At 47.2% G+C, this 16009-nt stretch overlaps 1 protein-coding gene across 1 annotated transcript in view; it reads right to left on the bottom strand.

Moving 5' to 3' along the window:
- Window positions 1-16009, bottom strand: part of LOC135512063 (dynamin-3-like) — an 80534-nt gene that overhangs the window by 50428 nt on the left and 14097 nt on the right. The window contains exons 5-6 of the mRNA XM_064933690.1: window positions 15685-15888; window positions 15414-15512 (exon numbers count right to left, since the gene is read on the bottom strand). Coding sequence (XP_064789762.1) covers window positions 15414-15512; window positions 15685-15888 — 303 coding nt within the window. The remainder of the gene's footprint in view (window positions 1-15413; window positions 15513-15684; window positions 15889-16009) is intronic.

Here is a 16009-nt window from a genome sequence, read left to right as displayed (position 1 = left end):
AGTGTGAAACCACTCCAATAAAACCTGGCAACACACACAGATGGGCAGTGTGAAACCCCTCCAATATAACCTGGCAACACACACAGTTGGGAAATGTGAAACCACTCTAATATAACCTGGCAACACACACAGATGGGCAGTGTGAAACCACTCTAATATAACCTGGCAACACACACAGTTGGGCAGTGTGAAACCACTCCAATATAACCTGGCAACACACACAGATGGGCAGTGTGAAACCACTCCATGAAAACCTGGCAACACACATAGATGGGCAGTGTGAAACCACTCCAATATAACCTGGCAACACACACAGATGGACAGTGTGGAACCACTCCAAAATAACCTGGCAACACACACAGAGGGACAATGTGAAACCACTCCAATATAACCTGGCAACACACACAGATGGGCAGTGTGAAACAACTTCAATATAACCTGTCAACACACCCAGGTGGGCAGTGTGAAACCACTCCAATATAACCTGGCAACACACACAGATGGGCAGTGTGAAACCACTTCAAAATAACCTGATAACACACACAGATGGGCAGTGTGAAACCACTCCAATATAACCTGGCAACACACACAGATTGGCAGTGTGAAACCACTCTAATATAACCTGGCAACACACACAAATGGGCAGTGTGAAACCACTCCAATATAACCTGGCAACACACCCAGATGGGCAGTGTGAAACCTCTCTAATATAACCTGGCAACACACAGAGATGGGCAGTGTGAAACCACTCCAATATAACCTGGCAACATACACAGATGGGCAGTGTGAAACCACTCCAATATAACCTGGCAACACACACAGGTGGGCAGTGTGAAACCACTCTAATCCATCCTGGCAACACACACAGATGGGCAGTGTGAAACCACTCCAATATAACCTGGCAACACACCCAGATGGGCAGTGTTAAACCACTCCAATATAACCTGGCAACACACACAGATGGGCAGTGTGAAACCACTCTAATCCATCCTGGCAACACACACAGATGGGCAGTGTGAAACCACTCCAATATAACCTGGCAACACACCCAGATGGGCAGTGTGAAACCTCTCCAATATAACCTGGCAACACACACAGATGGGCAGTGTGAAACCACTCCAATATAACCTGGCAACACACACAGGTGGGCAGTGTGAAACCACTCCAATACAACCTGGCAACACACACAGGTTGGCAGTGTGAAGCCACTCTAATATAACCTGGCAACACACACAAATTGGCAGTGTGAAACCACTCCAAAATAACCTGGCAACACACACAGATGGGATATGTGAAACCACTCCAATATAACCTGGCAACACACACAGTTGGGAAATGTGAAACCACTCCAAAATAACCTGGCAACACACACAGATGGGCAGTGTGAAACCACTCCAATATAACCTGGCAACACACACAGATGGGCAGTGTGAAACCACTCTAATATAACCTGGCAACACACACAGGTGGGGCAGTGTGAAACCACTCTAATATAACCACTAACCTGGCAACACACACAGATGGGCAGTGTGAAACCACTCCAATATAACCTGGCAACACACACAGATGGGCAGTGTGAAACCACTCCAATATAACCTGGCAACAAACCCAGATGGGCAGTGTGAAACCACTCTATTCCATCCTGGAAACACACCCAGATGGGCAGTGTGAAACCACTCCAATATAACCTGGCAACACAACCAGATGGGCAGTGTGAAACCACTCTAATATAACCTGGCAACACACACAGGTGGGCAGTGTGAAACCACTCCAATATAACCTGGCAACACATACAGATGGGCAGTGTGAAACCACTCCAATAAAACCTGGCAGCACACACAGATGGGCAGTCTGAAACCCCTCCAATATAACCTGGCAACACACACAGTTGGGAAATGTGAAACCACTCTAATATAACCTGGCAACACACACAGATGGGCAGTGTGAAACCACTCTAATATAACCTGGCAACACACACAGATGGGCAGTGTGAAACCACTCCAATATAACCTGGCAACACACACAGATGGGCAGTGTGAAACCACTCCATGAAAACCTGGCAACACACACAGATGGGCAGTGTGAAACCACTCCAATATAACCTGGCAACACACACAGATGGACAGTGTGGAACCACTCCAAAATAACCTGGCAACACACACAGAGGGACAGTGTGAAACCAATCCAATATAACCTGGAAACACACACAGATGGGCAGTGTGAAACCACTCCAATTTAACCTGGCAACACACACAGATGGGCAGTGTGAAACCACTCCAATATAACCTGGCAACACACACAGATGGGCAGTGTGAAACCACTTCAAAATAACCTGATAACACACACAGATGGGCAGTGTGAAACCACTCCAATATAACCTGGCAACACACACAGATGGGCAGTGTGAAACCACTCCAATATAACCTGGCAACACACACAGATGGGCAGTGTGAAACCACTCCAATATAACCTGGCAACACACACAGGTGGGCAGTGTGAAACCACCACTCCAATATAACCTGGCAACACACACAGATGGGCAGTGTGAAAACACTCCAATAAAACCTGGCAACACACACAGATGGGCAGTGTGAAACCCCTCCAATATAACCTGGCAACACACACAGTTGGGAAATGTGAAACCACTCTAATATAACCTGGCAACACACACAGATGGGCAGTGTGAAACCACTCTAATATAACCTGGCATCACACACAGTTGGGCAGTGTGAAACCACTCCAATATAACCTGGCAACACACACAGATGGGCAGTGTGAAACCAATCCATGAAAACCTGGCAACACACACAGATGGGCAGTGTGAAACCACTCCAATATAACCTGGCAACACACACAGATGGACAGTGTGGAACCACTCCAAAATAACCTGGCAACACACACAGAGGGACAGTGTGAAACCACTCCAATATAACCTGGCAACACACACAGATGGGCAGTGTGAAACAACTTCAATATAACCTGGCAACACACCCAGGTGGGCAGAAACCACTCCAATATAACCTGGCAACACACACAGATGGGCAGTGTGAAACCACTTCAAAATAACCTGATAACACACACAGATGGGCAGTGTGAAACCACTCCAATATAACCTGGCAACACACACAGATTGGCAGTGTGAAACCACTCTAATATAACCTGGCAACACACACAAATGGGCAGTGTGAAACCACTCCAATATAACCTGGCAACACACCCAGATGGGCAGTGTGAAACCTCTCTAATATAACCTGGCAACACACAGAGATGGGCAGTGTGAAACCACTCCAATATAACCTGGCAACATACACAGATGGGCAGTGTGAAACCACTCCAATATAACCTGGCAACACACACAGGTGGGCAGTGTGAAACCACTCTAATCCATCCTGGCAACACACACAGATGGGCAGTGTGAAACAACTCCAATATAACCTGGCAACACACCCAGATGGGCAGTGTTAAACCACTCCAATATAACCTGGCAACACACACAGATTGGCAGTGTGAAACCACTCTAATATAACCTGGCAACACACACAAATGGTTAGTGTGAAACCACTCCAATATAACCTGGCAACACACCCAGATGGGCAGTGTGAAACCTCTCTAATATAACCTGGCAACACACAGAGATGGGCAGTGTGAAACCTCTCCAATATAACCTGGCAACACACACAGATGGGCAGTGTGAAACCACTCCAATATAACCTGGCAACACACCCAGATGGGCAGTGTGAAACCTCTCCAATATAACCTGGCAACACACACAGATGGGCAGTGTGAAACCACTCCAATATAACCTGGCAACACACACAGGTGGGCAGTGTGAAACCACTCCAATATAACCTGGCAACACACACAGGTTGGCAGTGTGAAGCAACTCTAATATAACCTGGCAACACACACAAATTGGCAGTGTGAAACCACTCCAAAATAACCTGGCAACACACACAGATGGGCAGTGTGAAACCACTCCAATATAACCTGGCAACACACAGATGGGCAGTGTGAAACCACTCTAATATAACCTGGCAACACACACAGATGGGCAGTGTGAAACCACTCCAATATAACCTGGCAACACACACAGATGGGCAGTGTGAAACCACTCCAATATAACCTGGCAACAAACCCAGATGGGCAGTGTGAAACCACTCTATTCCATCCTGGAAACACACCCAGATGGGCAGTGTGAAACCACTCCAATATAACCTGGCAACACAACCAGATGGGCAGTGTGAAACCACTCTAATATAACCTGGCAACACACACAGGTGGGCAGTGTGAAACCACTCCAATATAACCTGGCAACACATACAGATGGGCAGTGTGAAACCACTCCAATAAAACCTGGCAGCACACACAGATGGGCAGTCTGAAACCCTCCAATATAACCTGGCAACACACACAGTTGGGAAATGTGAAACCACTCTAATATAACCTGGCAACACACACAGATGGGCAGTGTGAAACCACTCTAATATAACCTGGCAACACACACAGATGGGCAGTGTGAAACCACTCCAATATAACCTGGCAACACACACAGATGGGCAGTGTGAAACCACTCCATGAAAACCTGGCAACACACACAGATGGGCAGTGTGAAACCACTCCAATATAACCTGGCAACACACACAGATGGACAGTGTGGAACCACTCCAAAATAACCTGGCAACACACACAGAGGGACAGTGTGAAACCAATCCAATATAACCTGGATGGGCAACACCTGGCAACACACAGATGGGCAGTGTGAAACCACTCCAATATAACCTGGCAACCTGGCAAAACACACACACACACAGATGGGCAGTGTGAAACCACTCCAATATAACCTGGCAACACACACAGATGGGCAGTGTGAAACCACTCAATATAACCTGGCAACACACACAGATGGGCAGTGTGAAACCACTCCAATATAACCTGGCAAAACCACAATATAACCTGGCAACACACACAGATGGGCAGTGTGAAACCACTCCAATAATAAACCTGGCAACACACACAGATGGGCAGTGTGAAACCACTCCAATATAACCTGGGCAGGCAACACACACAGATGGGCAGTGTGAAACCACTCCAATATAACCTGGCAACACACACAGATGGGCAGTGTGAAACCACTCCAACCTGGCAACACACACAGATATAAACCTGGCAACACACACAGATGGGCAGTGTATAACCTGGCAACACACACAGTGTGAAACCTCTCTAATATAACCTGGCAACACACACAGATGGGCAGTGTGAAACCACTCCAATATAACCTGGCAACACACACAGATGGGCAGTGATGGGCAGTGTGAAACCACTCCAATATAACCTGGCAACACACACAGGTGGGCACCACTCCAATATAACCTGGCAACACACACAGGTTGGCAGTGTGAAACAACTCTAATATAACCTGGCAACACACACAAATTGGCAGTGTGAAACCACTCCAAAATAACCTGGGAACACACACAGATGGGCAGTGTGAAACCACTCCAATATAACCTGGCAACACACACAGATGGGCAGTGTGAAACCACTCTAATATAACCTGGCAACACACACAGATGGGCAGTGTGAAACCACTCCAATATAACCTGGCAACACACACAGATGGGCAGTGTGAAACCACTCCAATATAACCTGGCAACAAACCCAGATGGGCAGTGTGAAACCACTCCAATATAACCTGGCAACACACCCAGATGGGCAGTGTGAAACCACTCCAATATAACCTGGCAACACACCAGATGGGCAGTGTGAAACCACTCCAATATAACCTGGCAACACACACAGATGGGCAGTGTGAAACCACTCCAATATAACCTGGCAACACATACAGATGGGCAGTGTGAAACCACTCCAATAAAACCTGGCAACACACACAGATGGGCAGTGTGAAACCACTCCAATATAACCTGGCAACACACACAGATGGGAAGTGTGAAACCACTCTAATATAACCTGGCAACACACACAGATGGGCAGTGTGAAACCACTCCAATATAACCTGGCAACACACACAGATGGGCAGTGTGAAACCACACCTGGCAGATGGGCAGTGTGAAACCACTCCAATATAACCTGGCAACACACACAGATGGGCAGTGTGAAACCAATCCAATATAACCTGGAAACACACAAAGATGGGCAGTGTGAAACCACTCCAATTTAACCTGGCAACACACACAGATGGGCAGTGTGAAACCACTCCAATATAACCTGGCAACACACACAGATGGGCAGTGTGAAACCACTTCAAAATAACCTGATAACACACACAGATGGGCAGTGTGAAACCACTCCAATATAACCTGGCAACACACACAGATGGGCAGTGTGAAACCACTCTAATATAACCTGGCAACACACACAGTTGGGCAGTGTGAAACCACTCCAATATAACCTGGCAACACACACAGATGGGCAGTGTGAAACCACTCCATGAAAACCTGGCAACACACACAGATGGGCAGTGTGAAACCACTCCAATATAACCTGGCAACACACACAGATGGACAGTGTGGAACCACTCCAAAATAACCTGGCAACACACACAGAGGGACAATGTGAAACCACTCCAATATAACCTGGCAACACACACAGATGGGCAGTGTGAAACAACTTCAATATAACCTGGCAACACACCCAGGTGGGCAGTGTGAAACCACTCCAATATAACCTGGCAACACACACAGATGGGCAGTGTGAAACCACTTCAAAATAACCTGATAACACACACAGATGGGCAGTGTGAAACCACTCCAATATAACCTGGCAACACACACAGATTGGCAGTGTGAAACCACTCTAATATAACCTGGCAACACACACAAATGGGCAGTGTGAAACCACTCCAATATAACCTGGCAACACACCCAGATGGGCAGTGTGAAACCTCTCTAATATAACCTGGCAACACACAGAGATGGGCAGTGTGAAACCACTCCAATATAACCTGGCAACATACACAGATGGGCAGTGTGAAACCACTCCAATATAACCTGGCAACACACACAGGTGGGCAGTGTGAAACCACTCTAATCCATCCTGGCAACACACACAGATGGGCAGTGTGAAACCACTCCAATATAACCTGGCAACACACCCAGATGGGCAGTGTTAAACCACTCCAATATAACCTGGCAACACACACAGATGGGCAGTGTGAAACCACTCTAATCCATCCTGGCAACACACACAGATGGGCAGTGTGAAACCACTCCAATATAACCTGGCAACACACCCAGATGGGCAGTGTGAAACCTCTCCAATATAACCTGGCAACACACACAGATGGGCAGTGTGAAACCACTCCAATATAACCTGGCAACACACACAGGTGGGCAGTGTGAAACCACTCCAATACAACCTGGCAACACACACAGGTTGGCAGTGTGAAACTCTAATATAACCTGGCAACACACACAAATTGGCAGTGTGAAACCACTCCAAAATAACCTGGCAACACACACAGATGGGATATGTGAAACCACTCCAATATAACCTGGCAACACACACAGTTGGGAAATGTGAAACCACTCCAAAATAACCTGGCAACACACACAGATGGGCAGTGTGAAACCACTCCAATATAACCTGGCAACACACACAGATGGGCAGTGTGAAACCACTCTAATATAACCTGGCAACACACACAGGTGGGGCAGTGTGAAACCACTCTAATATAACCTGGCAACACACACAGATGGGCAGTGTGAAACCACTCCAATATAACCTGGCAACACACACAGATGGGCAGTGTGAAACCACTCCAATATAACCTGGCAACAAACCCAGATGGGCAGTGTGAAACCACTCTATTCCATCCTGGAAACACACCCAGATGGGCAGTGTGAAACCACTCCAATATAACCTGGCAACACAACCAGATGGGCAGTGTGAAACCACTCTAATATAACCTGGCAACACACACAGGTGGGCAGTGTGAAACCACTCCAATATAACCTGGCAACACATACAGATGGGCAGTGTGAAACCACTCCAATAAAACCTGGCAGCACACACAGATGGGCAGTCTGAAACCCTCCAATATAACCTGGCAACACACACAGTTGGGAAATGTGAAACCACTCTAATATAACCTGGCAACACACACAGATGGGCAGTGTGAAACCACTCTAATATAACCTGGCAACACACACAGATGGGCAGTGTGAAACCACTCCAATATAACCTGGCAACACACACAGATGGGCAGTGTGAAACCACTCCATGAAAACCTGGCAACACACACAGATGGGCAGTGTGAAACCACTCCAATATAACCTGGCAACACACACAGATGGACAGTGTGGAACCACTCCAAAATAACCTGGCAACACACACAGAGGGACAGTGTGAAACCAATCCAATATAACCTGGAAACACACACAGATGGGCAGTGTGAAACCACTCCAATTTAACCTGGCAACACACACAGATGGGCAGTGTGAAACCACTCCAATATAACCTGGCAACACACACAGATGGGCAGTGTGAAACCACTTCAAAATAACCTGATAACACACACAGATGGGCAGTGTGAAACCACTCCAATATAACCTGGCAACACACACAGATGGGCAGTGTGAAACCACTCCAATATAACCTGGCAACACACACAGATGGGCAGTGTGAAACCACTCCAATATAACCTGGCAACACACACAGATGGGCAGTGTGAAACCACTCCAATATATCCTGGCAACACACACAGGTGGGCAGTGTGAAACCACTCTAATATAACCTGGCATCACACACAGTTGGGCAGTGTGAAACCACTCCAATATAACCTGGCAACACACACAGATGGGCAGTGTGAAACCAATCCATGAAAACCTGGCAACACACACAGATGGGCAGTGTGAAACCACTCCAATATAACCTGGCAACACACACAGATGGACAGTGTGGAACCACTCCAAAATAACCTGGCAACACACACAGAGGGACAGTGTGAAACCACTCCAATATAACCTGGCAACACACACAGATGGGCAGTGTGAAACAACTTCAATATAACCTGGCAACACACCCAGGTGGGCAGTGTGAAACCACTCCAATATAACCTGGCAACACACACAGATGGGCAGTGTGAAACCACTTCAAAATAACCTGATAACACACACAGATGGGCAGTGTGAAACCACTCCAATATAACCTGGCAACACACACAGATTGTCAGTGTGAAACCACTCTAATATAACCTGGCAACACACACAAATGGGCAGTGTGAAACCACTCCAATATAACCTGGCAACACACCCAGATGGGCAGTTTGAAACCTCTCTAATATAACCTGGCAACACACAGAGATGGGCAGTGTGAAACCACTCCAATATAACCTGGCAACATACACAGATGGGCAGTGTGAAACCACTCCAATATAACCTGGCAACACACACAGGTGGGCAGTGTGAAACCACTCCAATATAACCTGGCAACACACACAGATTGGCAGTGTGAAACCACTCTAATATAACCTGGCAACACACACAAATGGTTAGTGTGAAACCACTCCAATATAACCTGGCAACACACCCAGATGGGCAGTGTGAAACCTCTCTAATATAACCTGGCAACACACAGAGATAGGCAGTGTGAAACCACTCCAATATAACCTGGCAACATACACAGATGGGCAGTGTGAAACCACTCCATTATAACCTGGCAACACACACAGGTGGGCAGTGTGAAACCACTCTAATCCATCCTGGCAACACACACAGATGGGCAGTGTGAAACCACTCCAATATAACCTGGCAACACACCCAGATGGGCAGTGTTAAACCACTCCAATATAACCTGGCAACACACACAGATGGGCAGTGTGAAACCACTCTAATCCATCCTGGCAACACACACAGATGGGCAGTGTGAAACCACTCCAATATAACCTGGCAACACACCCAGATGGGCAGTGTGAAACCTCTCCAATATAACCTGGCAACACACACAGATGGGCAGTGTGAAACCACTCCAATATAACCTGGCAACACACACAGGTGGGCAGTGTGAAACCACTCCAAAATAACCTGGCAACACACACAGATGGGCAGTTTGAAACCACTCCAATATAACCTGGCAACACACACAGATGGGCAGTGTGAAACCACTCTAATATAACCTGGCAACACACACAGGTGGGGCAGTGTGAAACCACTCTAATATAACCTGGCAACACACACAGATGGGCAGTGTGAAACCACTCCAATATAACCTGGCAACACACACAGATGGGCAGTGTGAAACCACTCCAATATAACCTGGCAACAAACCCAGATGGGCAGTGTGAAACCACTCCAATATAACCTGGCAACAAACCCAGATGGGCAGTGTGAAACCACTCTATTCCATCCTGGAAACACACCCAGATGGGCAGTGTGAAACCACTCCAATATAACCTGGCAACACAACCAGATGGGCAGTGTGAAACCACTCTAATATAACCTGGCAACACACACAGGTGGGCAGTGTGAAACCACTCCAATATAACCTGGCAACACATACAGATGGGCAGTGTGAAACCACTCCAATAAAACCTGGCAACACACACAGATGGGCACTCTGAAACCCCTCCAATATAACCTGGCAACACACAGTTGGGAAATGTGAAACCACTCTAATATAACCTGGCAACACACACAGATGGGCAGTGTGAAACCACTCTAATATAACCTGGCAACACACACAGATGGGCAGTGTGAAACCACTCCAATATAACCTGGCAACACACACAGATGGGCAGTGTGAAACCACTCCATGAAAACCTGGCAACACACACAGATGGGCAGTGTGAAACCACTCCAATATAACCTGGCAACACACACAGATGGGCAGTGTGAAAACACTCCAATAAAACCTGGCAACACACACAGATGGGCAGTGTGAAACCACTCCAATATAACCTGGCAACACACACAGTTGGGAAATGTGAAACCACTCTAATATAACCTGGCAACACACACAGATGGGCAGTGTGAAACCACTCTAATATAACCTGGCATCACACACAGTTGGGCAGTGTGAAACCACTCCAATATAACCTGGCAACACACACAGATGGGCAGTGTGAAACCAATCCATGAAAACCTGGCAACACACACAGATGGGCAGTGTGAAACCACTCCAATATAACCTGGCAACACACACAGATGGGCAGTGTGAAAACACTCCAATAAAACCTGGCAACACACACAGATGGGCAGTGTGAAACCCCTCCAATATAACCTGGCAACACACACAGTTGGGAAATGTGAAACCACTCTAATATAACCTGGCAACACACACAGATGGGCAGTGTGAAACCACTCTAATATAACCTGGCATCACACACAGTTGGGCAGTGTGAAACCACTCCAATATAACCTGGCAACACACACAGATGGGCAGTGTGAAACCAATCCATGAAAACCTGGCAACACACACAGATGGGCAGTGTGAAACCACTCCAATATAACCTGGCAACACACACAGATGGACAGTGTGGAACCACTCCAAAATAACCTGGCAACACACACAGAGGGACAGTGTGAAACCACTCCAATATAACCTGGCAACACACACAGATGGGCAGTGTGAAACAACTTCAATATAACCTGGCAACACACCCAGGTGGGCAGTGTGAAACCACTCCAAAATAACCTGGCAACACACACAGATGGGCAGTGTGAAACCACTTCAAAATAACCTGATAACACACACAGATGGGCAGTGTGAAACCACTCCAATATAACCTGGCAACACACACAGATTGGCAGTGTGAAACCACTGGCAACACACAAAAATGGGCAGTGTGAAACCACTCCAATATAACCTGGCAACACACCCAGATGGGCAGTGTGAAACCTCTCTAATATAACCTGGCAACACACAGAGATGGGCAGTGTGAAACCACTCCAATATAACCTGGCAACATACACAGATGGGCAGTGTGAAACCACTCCAATATAACCTGGCAACACACACAGGTGGGCAGTGTGAAACCACTCTAATCCATCCTGGCAACACACACAGATGGGCAGTGTGAAACCACTCCAATATAACCTGGCAACACACCCAGATGGGCAGTGTTAAACCACTCCAATATAACCTGGCAACACACACAGATGGGCAGTGTGAAACCACTCTAATATAACCTGGCAACACACACAAATGGTTAGTGTGAAACCACTCCAATATAACCTGGCAACACACCCAGATGGGCAGTGTGAAACCTCTCTAATATAACCTGGCAACACACAGAGATGGGCAGTGTGAAACCACTCCAATATAACCTGGCAACATACACAGATGGGCAGTGTGAAACCACTCCAATATAACCTGGCAACACACACAGGTGGGCAGTGTGAAACCACTCTAATCCATCCTGGCAACACACACAGATGGGCAGTGTGAAACCACTCCAATATAACCTGGCAACACACCCAGATGGGCAGTGTTAAACCACTCCAATATAACCTGGCAACACACACAGATGGGCAGTGTGAAACCACTCTAATCCATCCTGGCAACACACACAGATGGGCAGTGTGAAACCACTCCAATATAACCTGGCAACACACCCAGATGGGCAGTGTGAAACCTCTCCAATATAACCTGGCAACACACACAGATGGGCAGTGTGAAACCACTCCAATATAACCTGGCAACACACACAGGTGGGCAGTGTGAAACCACTCCAATATAACCTGGCAACACACACAGGTTGGCAGTGTGAAGCCACTCTAATATAACCTGGCAACACACACAAATTGGCAGTGTGAAACCACTCCAAAATAACCTGGCAACACACACAGATGGGCAGTTTGAAACCACTCCAATATAACCTGGCAACACACACAGATGGGCAGTGTGAAACCACTCCAAAATAACCTGGCAACACACACAGATGGGCAGTGTGAAACCACTCTAATATAACCTGGCAACACACACAGATGGGCAGTGTGAAACCACTCCAATATAACCTGGCAACACACACAGATGGGCAGTGTGAAACCACTCCAATATAACCTGGCAACAAACCCAGATGGGCAGTGTGAAACCACTCCAATATAACCTGGCAACAAACCCAGATGGGCAGTGTGAAACCACTCTATTCCATCCTGGAAACACACCCAGATGGGCAGTGTGAAACCACTCCAATATAACCTGGCAACACAACCAGATGGGCAGTGTGAAACCACTCTAATATAACCTGGCAACACACACAGGTGGGCAGTGTGAAACCACTCCAATATAACCTGGCAACACATACAGATGGGCAGTGTGAAACCACTCCAATAAAACCTGGCAACACACACAGATGGGCAGTCTGAAACCCCTCCAATATAACCTGGCAACACACAGTTGGGAAATGTGAAACCACTCTAATATAACCTGGCAACACACACAGATGGGCAGTGTGAAACCACTCTAATATAACCTGGCAACACACACAGATGGGCAGTGTGAAACCACTCCAATATAACCTGGCAACACACACAGTTGGGCAGTGTGAAACCACTCCATGAAAACCTGGCAACACACACAGATGGGCAGTGTGAAACCACTCCAATATAACCTGGCAACACACACAGATGGACAGTGTGGAACCACTCCAAAATAACCTGGCAACACACACAGAGGGACAGTGTGAAACCAATCCAATATAACCTGGAAACACACACAGATGGGCAGTGTGAAACCACTCCAATTTAACCTGGCAACACACACAGATGGGCAGTGTGAAACCACTCCAATATAACCTGGCAACACACACAGATGGGCAGTGTGAAACCACTTCAAAATAACCTGATAACACACACAGATGGGCAGTGTGAAACCACTCCAATATAACCTGGCAACACTCACAGATGGGCAGTGTGAAACCACTCCAATATAACCTGGCAACACACACAGATGGGCAGTGTGAAACCACTCCAATATAACCTGGCAACACACACAGGTGGGCAGTGTGAAACCACTCCAATATAACCTGGCAACACACACAGATGGGCAGTGTGAAACCACTCCAATAAAACCTGGCAACACACACAGATGGGCAGTGTGAAACCCCTCCAATATAACCTGGCAACACACACAGTTGGGAAATGTGAAACCACTCTAATATAACCTGGCAACACACACAGATGGGCAGTGTGAAACCACTCTAATATAACCTGGCAACACACACAGTTGGGCAGTGTGAAACCACTCCAATATAACCTGGCAACACACACAGATGGGCAGTGTGAAACCACTCCATGAAAACCTGGCAACACACACAGATGGGCAGTGTGAAACCACTCCAATATAACCTGGCAACACACACAGATGGACAGTGTGGAACCACTCCAAAATAACCTGGCAACACACACAGAGGGACAGTGTGAAACCACTCCAATATAACCTGGCAACACACACAGATGGGCAGTGTGAAACAACTTCAATATAACCTGGCAACACACCCAGGTGGGCAGTGTGAAACCTCTCCAATATAACCTGGCAACACACACAGATGGGCAGTGTGAAACAACTTCAATATAACCTGGCAACACACCCAGGTGGGCAGTGTGAAACCTCTCCAATATAACCTAGCTACACACACAGATGGGCAGTGTGAAACCACTCCAATATAACCTGGCAACACACACAGGTGGGCAGTGTGAAACCACTCCAATATAACCTGGCAACACACACAGGTTGGCAGTGTGAAGCCACTCTAATATAACCTGGCAACACACACAAATTGGCAGTGTGAAACCACTCCAATATAACCTGGCAACACACACAGATGGGCAGTGTGAAACCACTCCAATATAACCTGGCAACATACACAGGTGGGCAGTGTGAAACCACTCTAATATAACCTGGCAACACACACAGATGGGCAGTGTGAAACCACTCCAAAATAACCTGGCAACACACCCAGATGGGCAGTGTGAAACCACTCTAATATAACCTGGCAACACACACAGGTGGGACAGTGTGAAACCACTCTAACATAACCTGGCAACACACACAGATTGGCAGTGTGAAACCACTCTAATATAACCTGGCAACACACACAGGTGGGGCAGTGTTAAACCACTCCAATATAACCTGGCAACACATACTGATGGGCAGTGTGAAACCACTCCAATATAACCTGGCAACACACACAGATGGGCAGTGTGAAACCACTCTAATCCATCCTGGCAACACACACAGACAGACAGGATGATGGAAACGACATGACTGTCATACAATAAAATGGTACCAAAATGTAAGGCGAGTGCGGAGGATAGAACAGAAAAGCTGATCCCAAAGATGACTGAAGTAGATCGGTGGACATAGAGATGGAGAAAGAGGGACAAAGAAAGAGAGAGATTGGTAGAAAGACAGAGAAACAGTGAGTAAGAGACAGAGAGAAAGCGATGTCCCACCTCTCCTTAGGGGCAGCAGCTTGTTCTCCAGGACTTCCCTGGCGTCAGTTCCCTCATCCATCAGATCCAGCTTGGTGATCACTCCTATGGTCCGCTGGCCTGGTGTCAGTGGTCAAAGGGTAAGGGGCAAAGGCAGAAGTCAGTCACAACACAAAGACCACGTTCATGGCTGACTTCATTGCAGATGCCTGCGAGATCTCTCAACGTCTGAATAGGTGTTTAAAATATCAGCTAACCCCATAATGTGATATAGCAATATGATCAATCTTACCCTGGGGGTCAACGTCTTTGGCCAGTTTGAGGGCGTCTGAGTTGGCCAGGTCAGAGTTGGCCGGAGTGACAGCCAGGATGAGACAGCTCTCCCTGCAGATGAATTGCATGATCATGTCTCTGATCTGCTGCTCAATGTCCACTGGCTGGTCCCCCACGGGCACCTTGGTGATGCCTGGCAGGTCAATCAGGGTCAGGTTCAGCACTGCAGGCAGGGGGGAAAGGAGAGGGGAGGACACATCTTATAGTGAATATTAATGAACACACAGTAGGGAAGGAGAGCACAGATATATATATGAGAGGGAGAGAGAGAGATAAAAGAGGGG

This window comes from Oncorhynchus masou, chromosome 3, assembly GCF_036934945.1.
Source record: "Oncorhynchus masou masou isolate Uvic2021 chromosome 3, UVic_Omas_1.1, whole genome shotgun sequence".
In the NCBI taxonomy this organism is placed as follows: domain Eukaryota; kingdom Metazoa; phylum Chordata; class Actinopteri; order Salmoniformes; family Salmonidae; genus Oncorhynchus; species Oncorhynchus masou.
Note: the sequence above shows the minus strand (reverse complement) of the source record. Positions and strands in the feature narration are given on the sequence as shown.